The 21491-nt window shown below is 33.2% G+C and overlaps 2 protein-coding genes across 2 annotated transcripts; both read right to left on the minus strand.

Annotated features, from left to right (window-relative positions):
• Positions 1-916: 916 nt before the first annotated feature.
• Positions 917-6491, minus strand: LOC134244528 (uncharacterized). Its single transcript, XM_062726790.1, has 8 exons — positions 6419-6491; positions 6123-6182; positions 5696-5866; positions 4998-5147; positions 3770-3907; positions 3293-3493; positions 1940-2008; positions 917-1312 (listed from the first exon to the last, which is right to left on the minus strand). The coding sequence occupies exons 1-8, from the start codon at positions 6489-6491 to the stop codon at positions 1173-1175; spliced, it is 1002 nt and encodes a 333-aa protein (XP_062582774.1). The 3' UTR covers positions 917-1172.
• A 462-nt stretch (positions 6492-6953) lies between these two features.
• Positions 6954-10508, minus strand: LOC134244529 (uncharacterized). The gene is made up of 3 exons (XM_062726791.1): positions 10471-10508; positions 8078-8518; positions 6954-6986 (listed from the first exon to the last, which is right to left on the minus strand). The coding sequence occupies exons 2-3, from the start codon at positions 8372-8374 to the stop codon at positions 6954-6956; spliced, it is 330 nt and encodes a 109-aa protein (XP_062582775.1). The 5' UTR covers positions 8375-8518; positions 10471-10508.
• Between the last annotated feature and the right edge of the window lie 10983 nt (positions 10509-21491).

Here is a 21491-nt window from a genome sequence, read left to right on the forward strand (position 1 = left end):
AAGCACTGCTCTACAATCTGCTACTTTGCACTATTCAAACAATAATTTCCAAAATATGCATCATTCAGACCAGTCACATTCTTTTTAAATTACTGTATACAGGGAAAATTTCGCCCCGTTTTATTTTCGCCCCCTTCACCCTCTTCTTGATTGGGCGAATTTAAAATGGGGCGAATTCAAATTACACAGTAGAATTTCTAATGCCTTGTTCACACGGAGAGTTTAATTCAAATTGAATGTAAATTACTGCGAATTAGCTTCGCTTAGCGTTCACACGGAGAATTTAATGCGAATTACACGTAGTTTAATTCGAATTAGTTTACTGCGCATTAAATTACTTCGCATTAGCTCCGTGTGAACGCTAAGCGAAGCTAATTCGAATTAAGTTCTTACGCATGCGTAATGGCAAAATTCAGTCAAATGCCACTTGTCGGTGGTCAGCTATAGGTACTTGTGCTATTTTTGAGTGAAAAACTAAGAAAAATTGTGTTAATTATTAAATTTGTGTATACAGACACTTTGCCATTATGTCAAATGGATGTGCTTCTGCATAAGGTGACGTGATTTGCAAATGACGTCATAATAGCCGTGCTGACGCCAGGCTGCAGAAGTAAAATTTTAATTCGCATTAGTTTACTTCGCATTAGCTGTCGTGTGAACGCAATTTAATTTGAATTAGTTTGATTAGCATAAGTTTACTTCGCATTAATTTACTGCGAATTAAATTCTCCGTGTGAACAGGGCATTAAACAAAACTATGACAAGGCGAATTTAAAACGGGGCAAAATTGTTTGCAACTGCAAAAGGGCGAAAAAAAAAAACATGGGCGAAAATATCTGTATACAGTATATCAAGCTACTTTTCAATTACACACCATTTAATTTTTTTTTCATTTAACTCAAGATTTTCACTATTAGTTCAAAAGGATTATAATAACTAAATACTATAACTTTAGTACAATGAATGATTACTTTCCATCTTAGTCACTACCAATTTTTGCTTTCATTCTTAATCACTAGTTTCACTACTATAATTTTGACCTCCAAAATTGACATAACACTGTGAGCATGAAGCAGATCACCTTTAGTTGAAGTCTAAATATTGATAATACAAGTTTTAATATTTTGCCTTTCCCTGGTCAACAAGGAGTATTACTCCCCTTAGCCATTGTTTCACCAAGTCTGGTAGGGAGCACATTTTCCACCAAAGATGCGGAACGTGCCGTCATTTTTATCTGTCAGTTCTGCCCAGAAAAACGCCTTAATTCCACGATATCCATCTACCTGAATCTTTTTCTGCAGGTTTAAATACCCTGTATATGAAATTGGTAAAAAATGACTTTAATGAAATGACCAACCAACATAATTCTGATGAGATTGTAGTTATATGAACTCTACATATTCCAATATCTATTCTGATTAAACAAAAACATTATTTACATAATTAAACAGCTCTTGTACAACTCTTATATTGAATCACTTAACTCCATAAGTTCAAGGTTATAGTCTACATATTAAGTTTCACAACATTTGGATTTCTTCTTAGTTACTGTCTTCAATTTAATTTAAGATGAGAACTGTGTTACATATGTAATTTAAAAAAAAAGAGGAATACTGTACTTAAATTAATAATTTTTTATTTGCAAAAAGTTCATTTGCATAATTAGGAGAGATAGTGTGCTCATAAAAATATTCTCATGTATATATTAGTATTCCACTAATTCCTAAAGATTATATAAAGCAAAGTACCATAATTCATGAAAATTTTGTCTTATTAATAAAGAGTAAATTTTAAAGTATTAAATCTTGTCAAGGTGTCTCAAAAATAAATTTTGAGATGTATCTCTAAACTCAACATACGTGTCAATTGTCAAATTTGGTGTAAAAAAATCAATGTCTCAATTAAAATCTCTATTAAATGCACAGTATTAGATATATACCTGGTTCATTAGGATAGACATATCCTTCAACAGTTCTGTCAGCATTGTAAACCATCATCTCACTGTTACCTGAAAAAGTAGAACAAAGTTTGTATGATTTTATTATCTCATTTTTTGGTTCTATTATGTGATCCAACTCTTTGCTTGTGTGATAATTTGGATAAATGCAACAGGTATTTTTGCAAAAATTTGAAGCAAAGTGTTAATTAGATTATCAAAATCATGTTATTGCAGCATATTCCATCTTCAATTTTCAATGACATTTTTTAATCCTATTAAAAGGACACAATGAGTCAAAATCACGTCTTTCTTTTAAGATATCTGTAGCATACAGAGAAAAACTTATGAAAATTATGAGTATGTAGCTAAGATATGACAATTTAACTGCAAGAAAAGACTGCACAATATATGTGCCGGAAAAACAAAGGTTGCATGTATCTACTGTTTTGTTGTTTCGTGTATGTCAAGGTCAGGCCACTTTTATCTTTAGTTCAAACTTGTAAACAACATTCAACTGGAGCATGCAAAGGTGAGAATATGTTCAAACAACTTTTTATGAGATTCATCAAAATATTTGGTCTACTAACATTCATTCGTGGATACTTTAGACCATGGTAACTATGGAAACTTATTCAACTTTTCTGCACACGCGTACAATAGGGAGGAAGAAGTATTTTTGCAATATTTTCGTTATGGGGCATGCTGAAATTATTTTTACTTTTAATTTTTCTCCATAAAAATAGAATTTTTAGGTTCCGAAACCTGTAATTTTCTTAAACCTAATACTTTTATCAATTGAACAAAATTAACACGGGTCATGCAAAAATTCTACATTTGTTAATATTCCCCTTTGTGCATCACAGTGTCTCTTTCACTCTCTAGCTACCTACTCAAAGTTAAAGACATTTTATTTTAAAGGGATCAAAGTACACTTGTAATTATTCAATGACGAACAGTTTCAAAATCTTACAAACAAGTTAATTCTGTGTTTGATTTTTGAGAGGGAGTCATCATCAAAATATATGTACTAAAATGGTCTAATGAAACTTGAAAAGGAAGTGCTTTAATAACAACTGATTGCAGGCATGCCATTGGTTACATCAAATACTGTGAATTTCAAAATTATTAATTAAAATTTTCCTTAGCAACTACTGCTATAAAAAAGTATAGGTCTGGGTCATTTTCTAGTATAATGTAAACAGCTTAAAAATACTGAAATCTAGAAAGGATTTTATTAAATACTACATTGTATTTGTTTAAAGAAATGTAATGGAGGAATTTAAGCTTTGTTAAATCAAAATTTAAATGTGTAATTCTGCATTATTTTCACTGTGAAACAAAACTTTGCCTTACCCACTGCATTTAAAGGCAGCTGAACTTTGACCACAAATCTCTTCTTCTCTATGAATTTCATTTTCTGGATAGCATCCTTTGCTGTCCTTTTGAAGACCTTGACATTTGGTTTGTTTGACCCCATGACCCTGTAAAATGACACCTGAACACAGTTTTGACTTGGGTCCTCCCCCACACGGAATGGTCTGGCAATCACAGATCCTGTCCAAAAGATGAGTATTTATATCATATCCAGTACGTATTTATCTTTACAGTCTAGAATACACCAAGCTTACATTGTAAAATACATTAACACTCGGCTTCAAATATATTGTACTGACTAGAGAGCAAAGAAAGCTGATTACAGTGAAACACAGTTACAGTGAATAGGCTCATACTGAATTAACTACAAGTATTTAAAATACAGCAAAGTCCCCTCCCCCATTTACTTCCTGCTGTACAGTACTTGAGCTTTCCTATAATCAGACTTTGACTGACCTGGACAGTTTCTCTTGTGTCCGCCCTCCCGCCAATGACGAACCTGACACGCCTTGCCACAGTACATGGTCACATGACACGCCCCACAGCGCTTTAGACCTTCCTTTGGAATTTGTTTACATTGCACACATACAGCATCTTCAACAAAATTCAACAGTATCAATATATTTTACTGTATTTATCATGTTACAGGTTAAAAATTAAGGTATCTGAAATATGCAAGAATTGAAAGAAACAAACTTTTACAGTTTTTACATCTACAGACATACAACCTTAAACAAACTTTAATTTGTCAGGAAATAAATATTTGCAGAATGCAACCTTTTCTCAATTCACTCAATTCTTTGCCAAAAACAACCAGGTATTCTAACTGCATGGATGAAGTGCAGAACTCTTTTCTTGAAAATGATTTCCCAATTGATATCTAACTGGATGAAGTGCTTTATTTCTAATAAATAGTGTCCTAATTGATATCTTAGAAGATGAAGATTGAAGTGCATGACTTCTTACAAGTATCCCATTTGATATCTGTCTGGATTAAGCAGGTTAATTGCTCGAGTTCTTATCAACAGAATCTGTGTTTGATATCTGACTGGATTAATTGCACAAGTTCTTACATACACAACAGTATCCTGTTTGATATCTGAATGGGTGAAGAGCTAGAGTTCTTACTGACAGTATCCCGTTTGATATTTGACTGGATTAAGTACATGTGTTCTTGCTAACAGTATCCTGTTTGATATCTGAATAGAGTGTTCTTACTAACAGTATTCTGTTTGATATCTGAATGGATTAATTGCACAAGTTCTTACATACACAACAGTATCCTGTTTGGTGTCTGAATGGGTTAAGAGCTAGAGTTTTATATCTGACTGGATTAAATGTATGAGTTCCTACTGACAGTATCCGGTTTAATATCTGACTGGATTAAGTACATGTGCTCTTACTTACAGTATCCATGATTGATATCGGACTGGATTACTCTTACTAACAGTATCCTCATTGATATCTGACTGGATTCAGTACTTGTGTTCTTACTAACAGTATCCCGTTTAATATCAGACTGGAGTGTTCTTACTGACAGTATCCTGTTTGATATCTGACTGAATTAGATACACCAGTTCTTACCGACAGTATCCTGATTGATATCTGACTGGATTAGGTACACCAGTTCTTACCGACAGTGTCCCGTTTGATATCTGACTGGATTAAGTACATGTGTTCTTACCGACTGTGTCCCGTTTGATATCTGACTGGATTAGGTACATGTGTAGGACTGCTTTTGTTGCACTATCCTTGGCCAGTTCCAGGGCTGTGGTGCCATCTTCATCCTCCAGTTTAGGGTCAGCTCCATGTTCCAGCAGCAACTTGATACAACCTGATATCACAATTTATTTTCATATTAAGAATTAGTGATAAATTGAAACATTGACTGAAATCATGCAACCTGTTATCACAATGTACTTAAAATTTTTTATGCAATGATACAGTAAAACTCAATTAGTAAAAACATGGATATTGCAAATTCACGGATATAGCAAATTTATCTTGGATTCCCAGCTATATAAATTTAACAAATTCCTTTTACGGATATAACAAATTATGGATATAGCTTAGTAATTTCATAGGTCCAAGTAACTTTGTTATAAACAAGTTTTACTGCAACATGTCTAGTATGTGCAAATGTATTTCAATTAATTTGAAGTTCGATTCTGTGGAAATATTTTTCAATGTTGATACATGTATCACAGTTCCATTTTCATTTAGCCAAAACATGACAGTGGCTATCATATCAGAAGGATACTGACCCTGATTTCACTGTAGAGCTGCCCCATTCAGTGATGATACATCATATTATTACACTAAGTACATTCTTCTTATTTAACCTAAACAAGAGATCAGCTATTATACCACGGGGATACTGACCCAGATTTCCCTGTAGAGCAGCCCCGTGGAGGGGAGTGGCCCCCGTTTTGGTCTGGTGGTTAACATCGGAAACTTCACAGCTCTTTAGCAGAAACTCAGTCACTTTTTCACATGGATAACGCCCTGTAAAATTAAATAAAAGAAAGACCAATGACCAATTGTCTGCTCTTGCTCAAATAAAATTGATGAGCACTGTATACAACTACTTTTAATTGAAGAAATCCACATAATTTTCTATTCACAGATTGATTAGAAAAGTGTGATTCCACAGAATTATAACCCTCTGGAAAAAATACCTCAGCTGAAAAAAAAAGTTAAGCAAATGAAAACTACTTGAGGAAAATTCTGATTTTAAGGATTTTCAAAATACCATACTCAATGAACATTTGATCATAATCTAGAAATTGCAAAAATTACTTGAACTGACCTATTTTCCTCCACCTATTAGCTGTTAGTACTAATGAATGTTTAGTATAAACATAACCTCCTGAAACAAAAATAAAATGCATAAAACTTGTTTAACAAAGTAAAATTGGTAACGGGTGCTTTTACTGAAGCAACCGATTTGTGGCATAAAATTCAAATCACTGAAACAAGTATCAAACTGCCTTAATGATAAGACTTAAAAAAAAGTCTTAAAAACACCATTTAACAATTCCTATTAAGAAATCAAAAAGTTATCAATGACATGCAATTAACAGAAATGCAATTAACGATATATACCTGTGGTCAGAAACTTGGGAGTGAACCCAAGTCCATCAGGGATTCTTATATCAGCACCGTATTTCATCAGCATGCTTACTAACATGCAGCATCAAAATTAACATCAATTACTACTATATAACTTATTGTAAAAACTTGCCCTATATACTGCATTTGTGTAAACTGTAAGGGATCATGGATTTTACAGTACAAGATACATGACAAAACCATTCATCGATCTTCAAAAACCTAAACAGAAAGGGTCTCTGATTCCAAAATATAGTCTGAGTAGCAATTTGGATCAGAAACCCTTGGCTAGTGAAGATGGGTATTCAAAAGGCAGCACAAAAATTGACTTAATATACAATTTGTAAGCAAGACCAAAATTTCAGTTCACATTTTACAAAATGATATGATAAAACAAACCTCACTTTATTTTTCATAGTTCATTACTTATTGTTTGAATTTTAAGGCATAAAAATAGAAATCCTTACATGTTTACAGGACACAGCGAAATGAAGGGCCGTTCATCCCCGATACACTGAATTCTGTTTCGTTAATCACTGTTTGCCAACTTAGCTATCACAACCTACAAAACATCATCACAATCTATAAACTAGAACTGTCCAAACGGGAAAAACCCCCCGCTGGGTTTTTCAGAAGTAGTTTTTCCATAATTAAAGATATGTATCACACATGAATTATGAAATTTTTCTTCCAGTGACCTTGAAGTTCCCCAAATGACCTTGGGTCAAGGTCATGACACACCCTTGGGTCATGGACAATCTTTGTGTGAAATGAGAACCTACCAAACTTATCCATAAGAAAGATATGGACCGGACACAAATCACTTAGTCCAGTGACCTTGAAGTTCACCATTAACAATGACCTATTAAGAAATCAAAAAGTTATAACACACCCTTAACAGGTCATGGATATATACCTGTGGTCAGAAACAAGGGAGAACCTACCAAGTTTATCCATAAGATTTCATCAGCATATACATGCAGCCGGACATCAACGAATATATAACTTTTGTAAAAACTTGCCCTATATACCATTTGTGTAAACTAAGGGATCATGACCTTACAGTGCAAGAAAAGGTAATAACACACCCTTCGGTCATGGGCAATCTTTGTGTGGCTAGTGAAGATGGGTATTCAGTAGGCAGCGCAAAAATTGACTTAATATACAATTTGTAAGCAAGAATTTTAGTTCACATTTTGCAAAATGATATGATAAAACAAACCACACTTTTGCACAGACAGGAATTAAGGAGAAATCCTTACATGTTTACAGGACACGGACAAGGTGCATGTCTGTTTCGTTAATCATAGGGTCAACAGCCCCCCCCAAAACTTTGTTTGCGGGGGGTATAAATATAGCCACAACTTATAAATATATCATCTTCACAGATTACAAAATAGAAAGCCACAACAGCCAGGCTACAATATATATTTGCCTTACGCATGTATTGCTTCATAGCTACAGAACTGCAAGCTCTCCAAATAAAAAAAATATTGAAAGATCAGGAGAGTATTGCCACCCACAGCAAATTAGTCCTTGTAACTGTTGTTAATAGCCCTTCTAGCCCTGAATTTTTCAAAATCTAATATTTTTGCAATTGAGGTAAGATAGGGAATTTTAAAGCTGAAATGATTATACGTAGGTGTGTAATACCTCTAAATAATCCTTGAGCTCTGAGGAGTTGTCTGTCTTGCAGGCACTACATACTAGATCTGCCAGCTCCGTCTCGGGTGAATGTTTGTACTGCTCTAACTGCTGGTCAGTCATTTCTGACAAGGTCTGCGTTTGTTTACATTTCCCTTTGAGTCTCGAAGTCTCCATTCTGGGTTTTGGTGAATTCTTGGAAGCATCCTCCTCCTTGCTTTGACAATCATCAGTCTTAAACAGAGAATCTGCAAATTCTCCCAAATTTTCAGACTGGAGTAAGCGACTGAATTTTTCACAATCCATACTTGTAGTAAAATGCTGTGCTGTTGTGTGATGGTCCCCTTTCTCTGTGTTGGTATCCCTCTGTTGTGATAGTTTTGTCCTTGTCCGTTTGTTCGAAAGTGTTCCTCTCTTTGCAATAGAAATGACATACAGGACAACGCTCACCTAAATAATCAAACTCTTCATAAATTACATGTACCTAATTTGTTATTCATTTTACCAAGATCTAACATGTCTAAATTTTAAACAACATTTTTAAAAGCTAAAGAAGTTTGTTTGCAGTTCTGATTTAGTTCACTTTATTTACAAGACCTCTCAATTGATTTTCAAAGATAAGCCCAATTTTTCTCCCCAAAATATATCAAACAAACTTCTCTAACCTTTCCAATATTAAAAACAATTGAATCTTTAGGACCTGTAAGACATGTATACAGTATGAATTTTATCAGACAATAGTCATCACTTTAGAAAACTGGAATTGCAGAAATTACTTGTCAAAATGGTAGACTACATGCAATCATTGACAAGCAGAATTATTGCACTGATATGAGACTTAAATGCAAAATAAAGCTGAAAGATTACTTATTCTATGGATACTGGAATTTTCACCATTAGAATTGTTTAATGTGTCATATGACATTAAAACACTTGCCATTAGTATGAGTAACAGTTCACAGGGTTCTATGTGCGGGCAGAAATCGGGAAAGTAGCTTGGCATGGTTCTGAAGTTTGTCATTTTTTTTATTCTAAGGTGTATGTAGGTTGTCCCTGCAATTTGATAATGAGTGGGATGGATTAAATTACACATTTTCTTCCCAGCCATGTAGGGATTTGAAGGCTATTCAGTATATAAATTGTTTGTTTGCTTGCTTATTTTGCTGATAAAGTTCAGTGCTTTCTGGTTGGGATTTTACTTATAGCCCATTCTCTAAGGAAAAATATTATTTTTTGTGACCACGGCAATATCATTCATTAAAATGAAAAACCTGGTTTTTATTTTAGACTTTATATCTTAGAGCAGTCTTCTAGTGTGCCAGGTAATATAGAAATCAGACCTAAACTAAAGAGGCAGTAGCTAGTGTGTTGAAAGTATTATACAGATATTTTAGTAACCATGGCAACACTGAACATCTAAATCACTGAGATGTATCTTTATTTTAACTGCATGTGTGCCAAGTTAAATATAAAAAGAAAACAGACCAAAAAATGATATACAGCATGAGTAGATATTTCAGAGAAAAAAATTCTATGTAAGTAACCATGGCAACTATCTTGATCTAAATTAAAACCCCCAAATCAGACTTATGTATTAGTGAGGTCTACTTGTGCTCAAAGTTCTGTGCTTTCCCTTAATATCAAACAGTAGTAATATGTTTTACAGTGTGACACTTTGGGGCAAGCACTATGATCAGACCATAACTGTAGGAGGTGTTTGTTTTAGAGAGTATTTTAATGATTTTTTTTTGTACATTGTATCCATGGAAACACTGTTCATTGAAAAAAAAGAAAACTGAATTATATGTCTTTATATCGTCTATATATACAATGTAGGCCTATAATATATTGTACTACAGGTAAGTTAATTACCTGCATGAGCCTTGAGGATGGAGATGCATTTTGAAAGAATTTTATGACAAGGAGCACACGGTGGTTGTGACCGGTGGGCAGGGTATGCTCACTCCTCCATGGCACCTGATCCCACCTCTGATGTTTTGGAGGTCCGTGTTTGCTGTGCTTCTATTTTGTATTGTTTTATGGACTTTTGATCTTGAATACTACTGTTCGTTATCTCCATATGTTTCATAATTTAACAACTCTATTTGGTAACCATGGCAACACTTTTCATTGCAACATTTATTGAAACCATTTCATGGAGTATATGAAATAGAATTAGAAACATGCTGAATCTCAAGTTATTTCAACAGTTTAAAAGTGTTAGGCCTTATGTTGATTTGCATGCAATATTGCTATTTCTTTTTTATATATATATATATATATATATATTAACAGAGTAACGTTATCGGCTGTGAAAGTAGAACAAAAAAGAGAAGTTCGCATCATGTCCATATCCATTACTAATTACAATGTAGACACAGTGCCTAAAACATGACAATTACCAATATGATCAACTTAGACCAGTCGACTAAAACCTTTGTGAACACTGTACTTTGGACAGGCAGAACACTGAACTTTTTGTGCAACTTTTGGCTCTTCAGAGGCGGTTCTGAATGGCCTGAATTTTCAGGATCGGATAAATTCAGATCAACGCAGAATGAACTATAAAAAAAAAAAAATAAATAAATAAGACAATGACAACGATAAATGCAAATACCTGTAGCAATGAATGTAGTGATTATAAACAATGGGTTTCAGCTTCAATGTAAATATACTGAGCTTGTTGTTTTATTGCATGTTAATGCATCATGTGCAATGCGGTTTTGAAAAAAAAAAAAAGGTTCATGTACTGAAAGAAGTTTGGTACAGACGTGGAACAATGTGGGGAATGGTTTATTGTCTTTTTATTTAAAAAACTGAAAAATTTAGAGGAAGGTGGGTCAGAACCCGAACCCCCTTCTAAATCCACACATGTCATGCAGAAAAAGCTTGCATTTTGATGATGTTGATGTGTTTTCATTACACATGTTACAAGGGGGATCATAATTTTGGGTATTATATCATACATGTATATGAAAACATAAAATAAATTAAATGAAAATACCGCTGCAAATGATTCTGAATACGAACAAAAAAGTTGACGGAATACTTCAGTCGCAGCTTCAACTGCTTTTGATGACGTCATAATAACTATGCGTCATAATATATTGGCGTCACAAAGGTTGCAAACCATTCTTGAGTTTAGCAAACGAAGACTTTATCAGAGGAGATTCCTTGATTGCATAAATGGAAACTCAAGGACGACAATTGACGCCTGTTGGTAATTTTTTTTATTTGTTGATATGTTTTCTGATGTTTTCTAAGATAACTATAAACGATATCACTGTATTTTTCATTCACAGTGATTGTAGATATTAATTAATTTCGGGTTAGGGAATGAAATTCTATCAGAAGAATGATAAAAAAAAACTGGCCCAATGATGAAAGATGGCTTAACATTTTTTGATTTATTTTTTTCAGAGAAAATAATTTTATTACATTTTTACCCGTGAAATACTGTAATTTATTCATTGAATAAAAATGATATTCTGTCACAGTGTGAAAGGATATCAAAATGATATCCTGTCCAGGCGCGGATCCAGAAATTTTTTCCAGGGGGGGGGGGGTCCACCCAGTCAAAAAAAAATTCCAATCCCAGAAATTTCTAGACAAGCAAAAAAAAAAAAAAAAAAAAAAACTTTAACTCGCCCAAACGTGAAAAACCTATTTCGTGGGGGGGGGGGGTAGTTTGTGAGTTCTATTGCCTCAAATCTTTCACTTTTCATGCCCATTTCACACATATTCATGTTCACCAGGGGGGTCAGCGTTTTCCAGGGGGGGTCCAAGGTGACTTTTCTCTTGCTTTAATATATACATTTTTTAACCGTGGAAATTCCAGGGGGGGGTCCTGACCCCCCCACCCCCCACCCCCCTCTTATATCCGCGCATGCTGTCACAGTGTGACGAATATCAGAAGTGCAGGAAAACTCTCGATTTCCCTTCCCATAACGAAGATTGTTGTAAAAAAGCTTTCTTGACATAATATAAGATAAATGGAAATAAATAAACCATTCTGACAGCGAATAAAACTGTCAAAAATTACAAAAATATGTTGCTAAATCCATGTTTACAGTGTTTTCACCTCACTTAGCTATGACGTCTCAACAGCTCAATTATGACGTCACGAGAATATGATTGTATTACAAAAAGACAGAGGCAAAGGAAAAATCAAAGATTTTTGTTTAAAAATGTAATAAACAGAAAATTCAATATTTTGTAATTGAATATGGAATTTATTTCACTCATGAAACAGGATTTTTTTTTTGAATTTCCACTCGTGCTAATCGCACTCATGAAAATATAAGAAAATCCGGTCCCACTAGTGAAATAAATACATATTCAACTACAAAACATTGAATATCCTCTATATATTCTTCAAATGTTAATTTTTCTATACGGTAAAGAGACTACAAGCAAACACGTTTGGTCTTCCTATTCCAGCGTCACAGACATCTCTGGTGAGATTTATTTATTATGTATCGATCTCACTTTTTCCATAATTTTTTACGTGTACATGACTGAATCAATGGTCTTTATTCTAATACCACTGAACGCTTTTTATAATCATTTATTGTGGCATTGTGCATATATTTGCTATTTTAGATTTATCATTTCTTTATAGATCAACAGAAGAAGCTTAAGTACATTTTGTTCTCCTACTTATTTATGAGGGATTTGAAAAAGAATTCCATTACGACGACAGACTTGTGTACTCTTCAAAGAATGTGGGACCAACACGTTCTGAACCTGGCCAAAAGTGTTACGTTATTTATACTCTAAATATTACAGAAAAGGCCAGTATACATTGTGAATTACAAACGGATTTTAGTGCAATAGAGGGCTATGTAAAAATTGAATTAGGAAAATGTATAAGTTGTCGGTTTTCATGCGAATTGCGATTTCAAATTAATTCAGGTCTATGTGTAAGCAAATTCAAAATTTAATTGAACATTTTAAACTTTTTACTCGATCTTCAAACTTTATTTTTAAATTCTTGGTGGCCTACTTTTTAAACATTTAAAACAGGAAAACATTTATGGACACTACTACACGATTTTAATAAATCATATATTAGTATTAAAGAAAGATCAAACTTTAAAAAAATAATATATTGTATTTCTCATACGATATATCTCGCATTTGAAAAAAAGCCACATAAATTATTCGCATAATACATATTTTTTTTATTTTTAGGCTCAGTAAAAGTAGTTTGAAAATTATCAAAGGATCTTAGAAGACAATGATGAAACTATTAATGTAAGTTAATGTATTTACAAGGGAGATAACGATTTTGAATTAGTTAGAGCATTATTATTATTAAAATATTATACATTTTTTCTTACTGATTTGAATTTGAATTGCTTTTAAAACTTCAATCTTTATCATTTAGATCAAAAGATTTCAGCGCCGCCTCAGTAACACCAAAGCTTTCTTGGCCCTGAGCAAGGACCCTCTACCACAGACGCTAAGCTCTACATTCCGGTTTAGATGATCGAACTTTGTTGAGAGGACAACCACAAAGCTAAAGAAACTGCTGGGTCAGCGTGATCCGGGGGGACTTCTTTATGATCAAGTTTAACGATGTGAATTAATTTGTGGAAATATAGAACTGTTAGAGACAACAAGACTTCATCATCATCATCACCACTTCAAAATTATCATCACTATAGCATCACATCATCGTCATATTGTATCGTCATCACACATTATCCTTATCATCATATCATCATCAGCTCATCACCCCTTAATCATCATCGCATATACATAAAAATCATCATCACTACTATCCATCATCATCATATTGTCATCATCATAACACATCATAATTATCACAAAATTAACAGTTCATCACACATCATCATCAACATAATATCATCAATCTATTATCAGTCATCATCTCATCTACAATCAATTGTTCATAATTTTTTAAATTGTTTTGAATTTATAATTTTGTTGAGGATTTTATTTTTTTCTTTCATTTACTTTTTTAATGCCATATGCATATATTTTCATCATTTATTAATTATTCTCATCTCCATTTTGATCATTGATTCATGTAAATGAACTCATTCATCATTTTTAGATTTGAAGTTTCTAAAACGAGTTAAATTATTGACAAACAAGTTGCTGAAACAAGAATCACAGCAATCTCGCTTAAAGTCATCATTTTAGTAAATTCTATGGTCGATACAATGACCTTTGTCAGCAAATACAATTTATCATTATGTCAAATATTGAATGGAGTTTTTGATACTAATGGTTATGCCATCATTTACACATTGTATTGTAGACAGATTTTTTCCGTTATGTTCCAATCATCATGAATCATGATAAGGAGCACACGGCGGTTGTGACCGGTCGACAGGGGATGCTCACTCCTCCATAGCACCTGATAGTGCCTCCAAGTTGATTTTCAAAAGTAAAGAGTATTCGAATGATTTTTAATATTTGTATTGATATTTATATGGATTTTCATAACACATTTCTTATCTGGAAAACAACAAGAAATAACTCTAACATTTTGGTAAAACTGGAGTTTTTTCACTATAGAAATCAACAGAAAACGGAAAATATTTCTACCCCCCGCCCCCAGTGAAACAAAAATTCCTTTTAAGTTTCGGGGGGTGGGGTGGGGAGCATATGTTTATAGACAAAAAGCGACAAAAATGCTTACTTTCCCCAGCGATTTTGATTTGCTTTACAACTGAAACATTGTTTTTTACAAATATAATTATATGATTAAATTTATACGCATGAAACATAAAGAAAGACTTAAGAAACATTTATTCATATCAAAGACTATTTCAGAATATGGTGATGCTTTATAGCCCGAAAAACTCTCATTAAATTTTATTCAGTGGTTTGTGGGAAGTTGCAGATAAGAGATGGATACCCTTCAATATTAAAGAAAGAATGGCAGTGTCCATATTTTGCTAAGGAAGACCAAATTAAATATGTGCCGGTGTAAAGACGAATAATGACCCCCATCGAATAATGACCGGGGGTCATTTTTCGACAGCGAAAAATGACCCTGGTCATTATTCAACGTCGAAAAATGACCCTTTTGCCCGTAGAAAAAGTGTCACCACCCTGAAAATTCACAGAACCCACGTGAAGAAAAATGACCCCCGTAAAAAAATGACTCCCTTTGGAATTTTTAGGGGGCAAAAAAAAAAAAAAAAAATAGATAAAAAAAGCATATTGGCCAAAATGCTCACCTGAGCTAATTGGGAATAAATTGATGATATGTTGATTTCATATAACATTATACAATTATAGCTATATTTTAAGGTCAATGTGATGATTCAGAATCTAAAGGAGTAAAAGATTTATCGAGCCTAAAGGATTAGGTAAACATTGTTTTTCGATGGTGGAAATCATCGTACTGACAGAAAAAATCAGCAGTATTATATATAATTATATCCTCTGCTTAAAAAGCGAGAGGGTATATAGTGATCGGGGTGTCCGTCCGTTCGTCTGTTACGCTTTGGGGTATCCATCTCTTATCCGCAACTCCTCTTATATATAAAAAGATGTGTTTTTGAAACAGCTATGCCCCTGTATGGCAACTTAGCGAAGATTGAACTTTTCTTAAATGCAAATTGAATATATTGGTACCCAAAGTAGGGTCTTCTCACAAGAAATACAATTGCAAAATAGGAAAGCCCTAGCACCACTTGTTCAAAAGTAATGGCTAAGGATAAGCTTTTGAAAGGTAGGTCAAACTCAAAGGTCAAAGGGTCAAAGTTGATAGTTTCTTAAGAAAGATTTAATGTAACAAGGATTACGTATGTGAAGTATGAAAACCCTAGCCCTCACCGTTCAAAATGGCCAAGGTTAAAGTTTTTTCTAAGAACGGAAATCTCCAAGGTCAAGGTCAAAAGGTCAAAGATTTTAGTATCCAATGAAAGGTCATGGCAAAAAATACATACATGAAGTATGAGAGTACTAGTACTAGTTTAAAAGTTATGGCCAAAGTAAAAATTTGACATTTTTGTGTAAAATGGGACAAACTCCAAGGTAAAGGTCAAAAGGTCAAATTTGGTGGTACCCAAAGGAAGGTCTTGTCACAAGGAATACACATATTAACTATGAAAGTCATAGATCCAATAAATGAAAAGTTATGATCAAGGTTAAAGTTTTTGCGGACAAACAGACCTCCAGATAGACAGACATACAGACGGACACGATAAAACTATATACCCCCGAATCTTCGATTACGCGGACATAGAAAGAAATGGTCTTCAATTAACTTTTCATATTATGATACACTATAAAGAAGACGTTACAAAAATGAAAATGTTTGTTCTGATTTTCATATTAAATTCTCTGAAAAAATATACTCAGAACTGAGTAAAAGGTAGGGTAAAACAAGAATGAAGAAATGTAAGGAATACTGTGTGCTAAATCAAAAGGTTATGTCTACATGTATAGTTTTTGCATTAAAATGTGTATTTTACAATTCTACCTATTCCCACTTTTTGAAAATTATGTAGGAAAAGGTAAGATTTTATGTGGGAATAGGTGGAATTTTGTGTAAACAAATAATTAACTATGTTCTTGAATTTAGGTTTTAAGTTGCTTTTTCTTGTAAGATCTTATTATTATTTCAAAAAGAAATAAATAATATTTTCTCATGATGTATTCATTATTTTCTGTCTTAAAATGTACAAAATACAGGTAAATCTAAACATCTATTGTTATTTGCACGTGGGAATAGGTGGAATTGAGATTTTTAAAAAGTGGGAATAGCTAGTTTTACATAATTTTGCATAATTTTAGATGTTATACCCACCCACCCCCTTACTTATTTAGGAGGAAGTCAATTATCAACAAAAGCAACAAAACAAAAAACAAAAAAACCTTACCTTTACTTTTCTATAAGGAGGGACTAAAAATAAGCTTAAAATAATCTACTATTCTACTATTTTTCAACTGTTACTTTGCCACAATACTTTCAAGTATATCTCACTGGAAAATGTTCATGGCAAGTCTGGTTGTTGTACCGAAGGGGGGGGGGGTATAAAAAGAATATGTATTTGCAAAGATTTAAAATATCTTTAATCATATAGTGATAGTCTGCATGTATAGGATGGAATATATAAAAAAAAAATATATAGCATGGAGGCGTCCTGTCATCCATTTCTATTTTTACTCACTCGTCCGAACAAATTACTTATTTGTACGCACCGATATTAATTCGTCTGCTGCAAAGTTCTACTTTTCCCCAACAAATATTTTTTTTTTCTGAAACAACGTATAAATGGAGTCAGTAAACAAAAAAATATATATATTCATAAATTTCATCTCCAGCGTGCGTTTGATCCATTGACATTTACCATCTTTGATTTTCTAGGTTTGCTCCTTTATCAGAGAAATGAAGATTAATTGATTGATTGTTAATTGCATAAAACTGATTTGTCAATGTTTCGGTAGAGAGAAATGAGGAACTTTATTACCCCTACGTGGTAGCCTAAGAAGAACAATGATCAAATCTATTCGAACAAATGCATGAATAACTCGAAGGAAAAAAATTATAATATACAGCATATTTTTCCCTTTCACCTGTTATAAATTTTGTATCACTTTAATTAAAGGGGGTCATTTTTCAATGGGGGTAAATTCTTTATAGGTTTAACATATAAGATAATGACCCCTAGGACTCTTTTTCTACAAAAAATGATTTTTTTTCTACGGGTGGGGGTCATTTTTTGTCGTTGAAAAATGACCCCCGGTCATTATTCGATGGGGGTCATTATTCGTCTTTACACCGGATCAAAAAGTAAAAAATAGGAGGCGCACAGTGGCATGATGTAACAAAGATCCAAACCTTGAAAGTCTCATTAAATTTCATTCAGGAGTTGCTAATAAGTGATGGGTACCCCAAAGCGTAACAGACTGACGGATGGACGCACAGATGGAGGGACATTTCGATCATTATAAACCCTCCCACTTTAGGAGTGGAGTGTATAATAAAGCGGGCAAAATGTCCTGTAGAAACAATTAAGCTGGCCATTGGCCACTCTACTTTGAGAATAATAAAAAAAATGCTTGATTTTAGCATTGACTACTGATGTGGGTTGTTTTCGCAGACCATGTCTTCCAACGATCCGTTGGAGTACCAATGGGCACTAACTGTACCCCGTATTAGCAGATCTATTTTTGTATTCATATGAACTAAAATTAAAAAAAACTTCATGAAAAGGAGAAGTATTTTGCTGTGAACTTTAATTCGACCTCAAACATCTAACATGCCATGTTGATACATGGCCCAACATTATATAAATTCAATAAATCCCATTAAACTCAAAACTGTCGTCAGGTCCACAAGCAGTCATGGAAAACAAGTGTTGTAAAGTGTTCCTCATTTAATTTGAGAAAACAATTTAAGGCAAAAGTGCATTGAAGTCTATGGAAAGAATTCGAAGTATTTTTTGAAATACTTAAAAAAGAAATAAATACTAAGGATATGAATCAATGCGTTTTATATTCTTTATTCAACTTATCATGGTACATGAGAAAGAAAATAAATATATGAAAATCACATATCTCGGCCAGCAGAAAAGTTAAAAGTATTGCATTTCCATGGGTAAGACATACATTCATAAGAATACATGTAATTGCATAATACAAGTATGTGATATTGAAATCAAATTTGGCATACCCTGTCGTTGACACTTGTAAACATGTAACGTCTTGCATGAAATATAGTGCTTAATTCTAATAATGAAAAAGGCTACGATAACGAACAATGACTGATCTGAAAGAAACCCACAATCAATATAGATCTGTTATGAGGGCATAAACACGGACAGCTGGAACATCCGGAGGTGGGATTAGGTGCCTTGGAGGAGTAAGCATCCCCTGCTGACAGCTCACATCTGTTTTGATCCTTCTGGTTCAAAAATATCCCCACACTTTCATAATTCTAAATAAAATCATTGTCCAACCTTGAAAGCCAATAAAATATATTGAAAGAACACAGGTCAACCATCTGTCGCATTAAATAATCTTGTTCTTAACACTGAACTGATTGGATTGAAACCAAAGAATCAAACAAAATAAAATCATAATATGGAGATATAAAATTAGGGGAAAAACACCCAAAAAAGAATTGAGATGTAATGATAGAAGTATACTTTATCTATAAAGATAATTTGGATACCGGTAATTCATGTGAATTGCTCTTCTACCCAAAGAAACAATATTTCATAATTAAATATATGAATATTTGTTTATGTTTCTGAAATTTTGAGTCATTACTAGTGCACGGACTTTACTGATGGCAATTCAATGTTAAAGCATTTACCAAAAAGTGATTCAGTAGGAAGTTCTGAACAGTGTAAGGCGTAGATGTTAATTACTGAATTAATATGTTGTTGTCCAGCATTGATTGTTTTTTCTCATATAAATGTTTTGTGTATATCAGGATTGTGAGATTGACATCATTCTTTTGATTAAAACAATATATCTGTTATAATTAAAGGATTGGAAAATGTTCTCTTGACTATTCATTCATTTATCGTAAAATCACATATTTTCGAGGGGTCAAGTTTTCGTGGTTTGGGAGTGGGTGGGTTATGGGTTCGTGGAAATTTGATTTCGTGGATGAATAATTGTTGAGTCCTAATACAATGTATCTGTCAAAAATAACGTTCCTTGGAGGACATGAATTTGTGGGACTTTTCATACGTCGAAAACCACGAAAATTAAATCCCCAGAAAAAAGTGATTTCACCGTATTTAAATTATTTTATTTATAAATAAAAAAGATAAGTAAATAAACAGGATGAAAATTAATATAAATGAACAAATAAAAATTAAATAATTATTTTTGCCCCTAGATGAAAAGATAAACCCTAGGCTGGACATTAAGATCCTATATACCAAGAAAATTTTGAAGGAAAGTTGATACCAACAAAAAATGGATGCCTGGATTGATATATATTTCTGTGTCTATTTTTGTTGCAAATGATGCAAAAAAGAATTTCCTAGAATATTAGGAATTTACACGTCTATGGTGTGCAACATTCCTTATTAAGCTAAACAAAATAATACTTTTCAGTTCAAATTCCATTATTGTGAATTTTTTAATAATATACGAAAAACTATATTCATTTTATCCATTAAAACATGACTCTACTTGTTATTTTCATTTTTTAAAGACAAAAGTTTGTTTATATCATCTGTCCTTAAAATTCAGCATCTTGAGAGTAGAAGATTTCACTTCTTAACGTTGGCCTTTGATATGAGGAACTTCTGTTCGTTCATCTAGAATCAAATACTTCGCTTAACATGCACTCGTACGTTCTTTGATCTTTGACTGTTACCCTGGACTTCAATATGATTGTTATTCCTTTGAAGTTTATTATGATGTAGAGTTCTCCCCTTGACTTTTGAAATCAAATGAAGGATAAAAAGACAGAAAAAGACGGTATTTCAAAGACATTTTCCCTTAATGATCCTTATACCTTAACTCTAGCAACAGAATCATTAAATTAGTCGTTAATGATATTTTACAAAGAAGAAGGTAAAGTTTGGGCTTCAATGTGCCCTTAAAATTTAATGTTTTCGAAAATTTATATGATTGGCTTAGCAGGATTTGCATATGAGAATGTTTTAAAGGATGAAAGATACACTGTAAGAACATGAAGGAGGACTATTCTGGACATTCACGAGATAATGTTAAGAATTTTAAAGAGAAAGCCTCAAAATGACTCATTTCAGTGGCAATGTCCCTTCAGAAAACATGTTGTCAATAAAATATGTTCAAAACAGAAAACAGTGTCCACATCTGTCGCCCACTTCAATTATATGTTATGTGAAATCCTTTTCAAAAGTCACGTTTCTCAAAATCGTTGTGGGCGATCGATGCACGTGCTGAAATTATATACATGTCTTCTGCAATTTTTTTTTCGGAAAATAAAGGGGGAATGCACAAGTCATGGCGTCATAGTTAGCATACAGAACGCCAAATGAGAAAAATACTTTATACACTCTAACTGCATAGAATGTCTATAATTCAGAAGAGATTAATCACAAACATTTTTGCATCACATCCATATTTTAGAAAAAAGGACCAGATCTGTATTCAAAACTGTATCTTGTTCTTTGATACGGGCAATTTAGTATATCAAAACATCTTATTAAGTTTGTATCTTAGATGCCAAAACGTAGAAAAGTTCTTTTTAATAATATTTTAGCACCTGTTTATGCTCCACCCTTACACTATAACCCATATTTTGGCGCAGTGAAAACAGCAATATGGGTTAAAGCAACCAGTTACATCAAAACAGGCACTGATTTTGTATTCGAAATTTCGAATATCCAAAGGAGAGTTAACATTTAGAACTAATACACTATATGATCAACAAAACCCTGACCAAAGGGTGACGGATTTGAAAATTTTGAAAGAAGCGCCATTG

This window comes from Saccostrea cucullata, unplaced genomic scaffold, assembly GCF_032062105.1.
Source record: "Saccostrea cucullata isolate Sc308-1 unplaced genomic scaffold, CSIRO_AGI_Scuc_v1 ctg294, whole genome shotgun sequence".
In the NCBI taxonomy this organism is placed as follows: Eukaryota; Metazoa; Mollusca; class Bivalvia; order Ostreida; family Ostreidae; genus Saccostrea; species Saccostrea cuccullata.

What these genes read in the sequence shown, in the direction of transcription:
- LOC134244528 (XM_062726790.1), bottom strand. Translation starts at nt 6,491, where the DNA reads ATGCTGATGAAATACGGTGCTGATATAAGAATCCCTGATGGACTTGGG. An exon ending in TGCTCTACAGGGAAATCTGG is followed by an intron (nt 5,148 to 5,695) that starts GTCAGTATCCCC and finishes TTGTGATATCAG; the next exon opens with GTTGTATCAAGTTGCTGCTG. An exon ending in TGTCTATCCTAATGAACCAG is followed by an intron (nt 1,313 to 1,939) that starts GTATATATCTAA and finishes TTTCATATACAG; the next exon opens with GGTATTTAAACCTGCAGAAA.
- LOC134244529 (XM_062726791.1), bottom strand. Translation starts at nt 8,374, where the DNA reads ATGGATTGTGAAAAATTCAGTCGCTTACTCCAGTCTGAAAATTTGGGA. An exon ending in AGCTCAAGGATTATTTAGAG is followed by an intron (nt 6,987 to 8,077) that starts GTATTACACACC and finishes GATGTTTTGTAG; the next exon opens with GTTGTGATAGCTAAGTTGGC.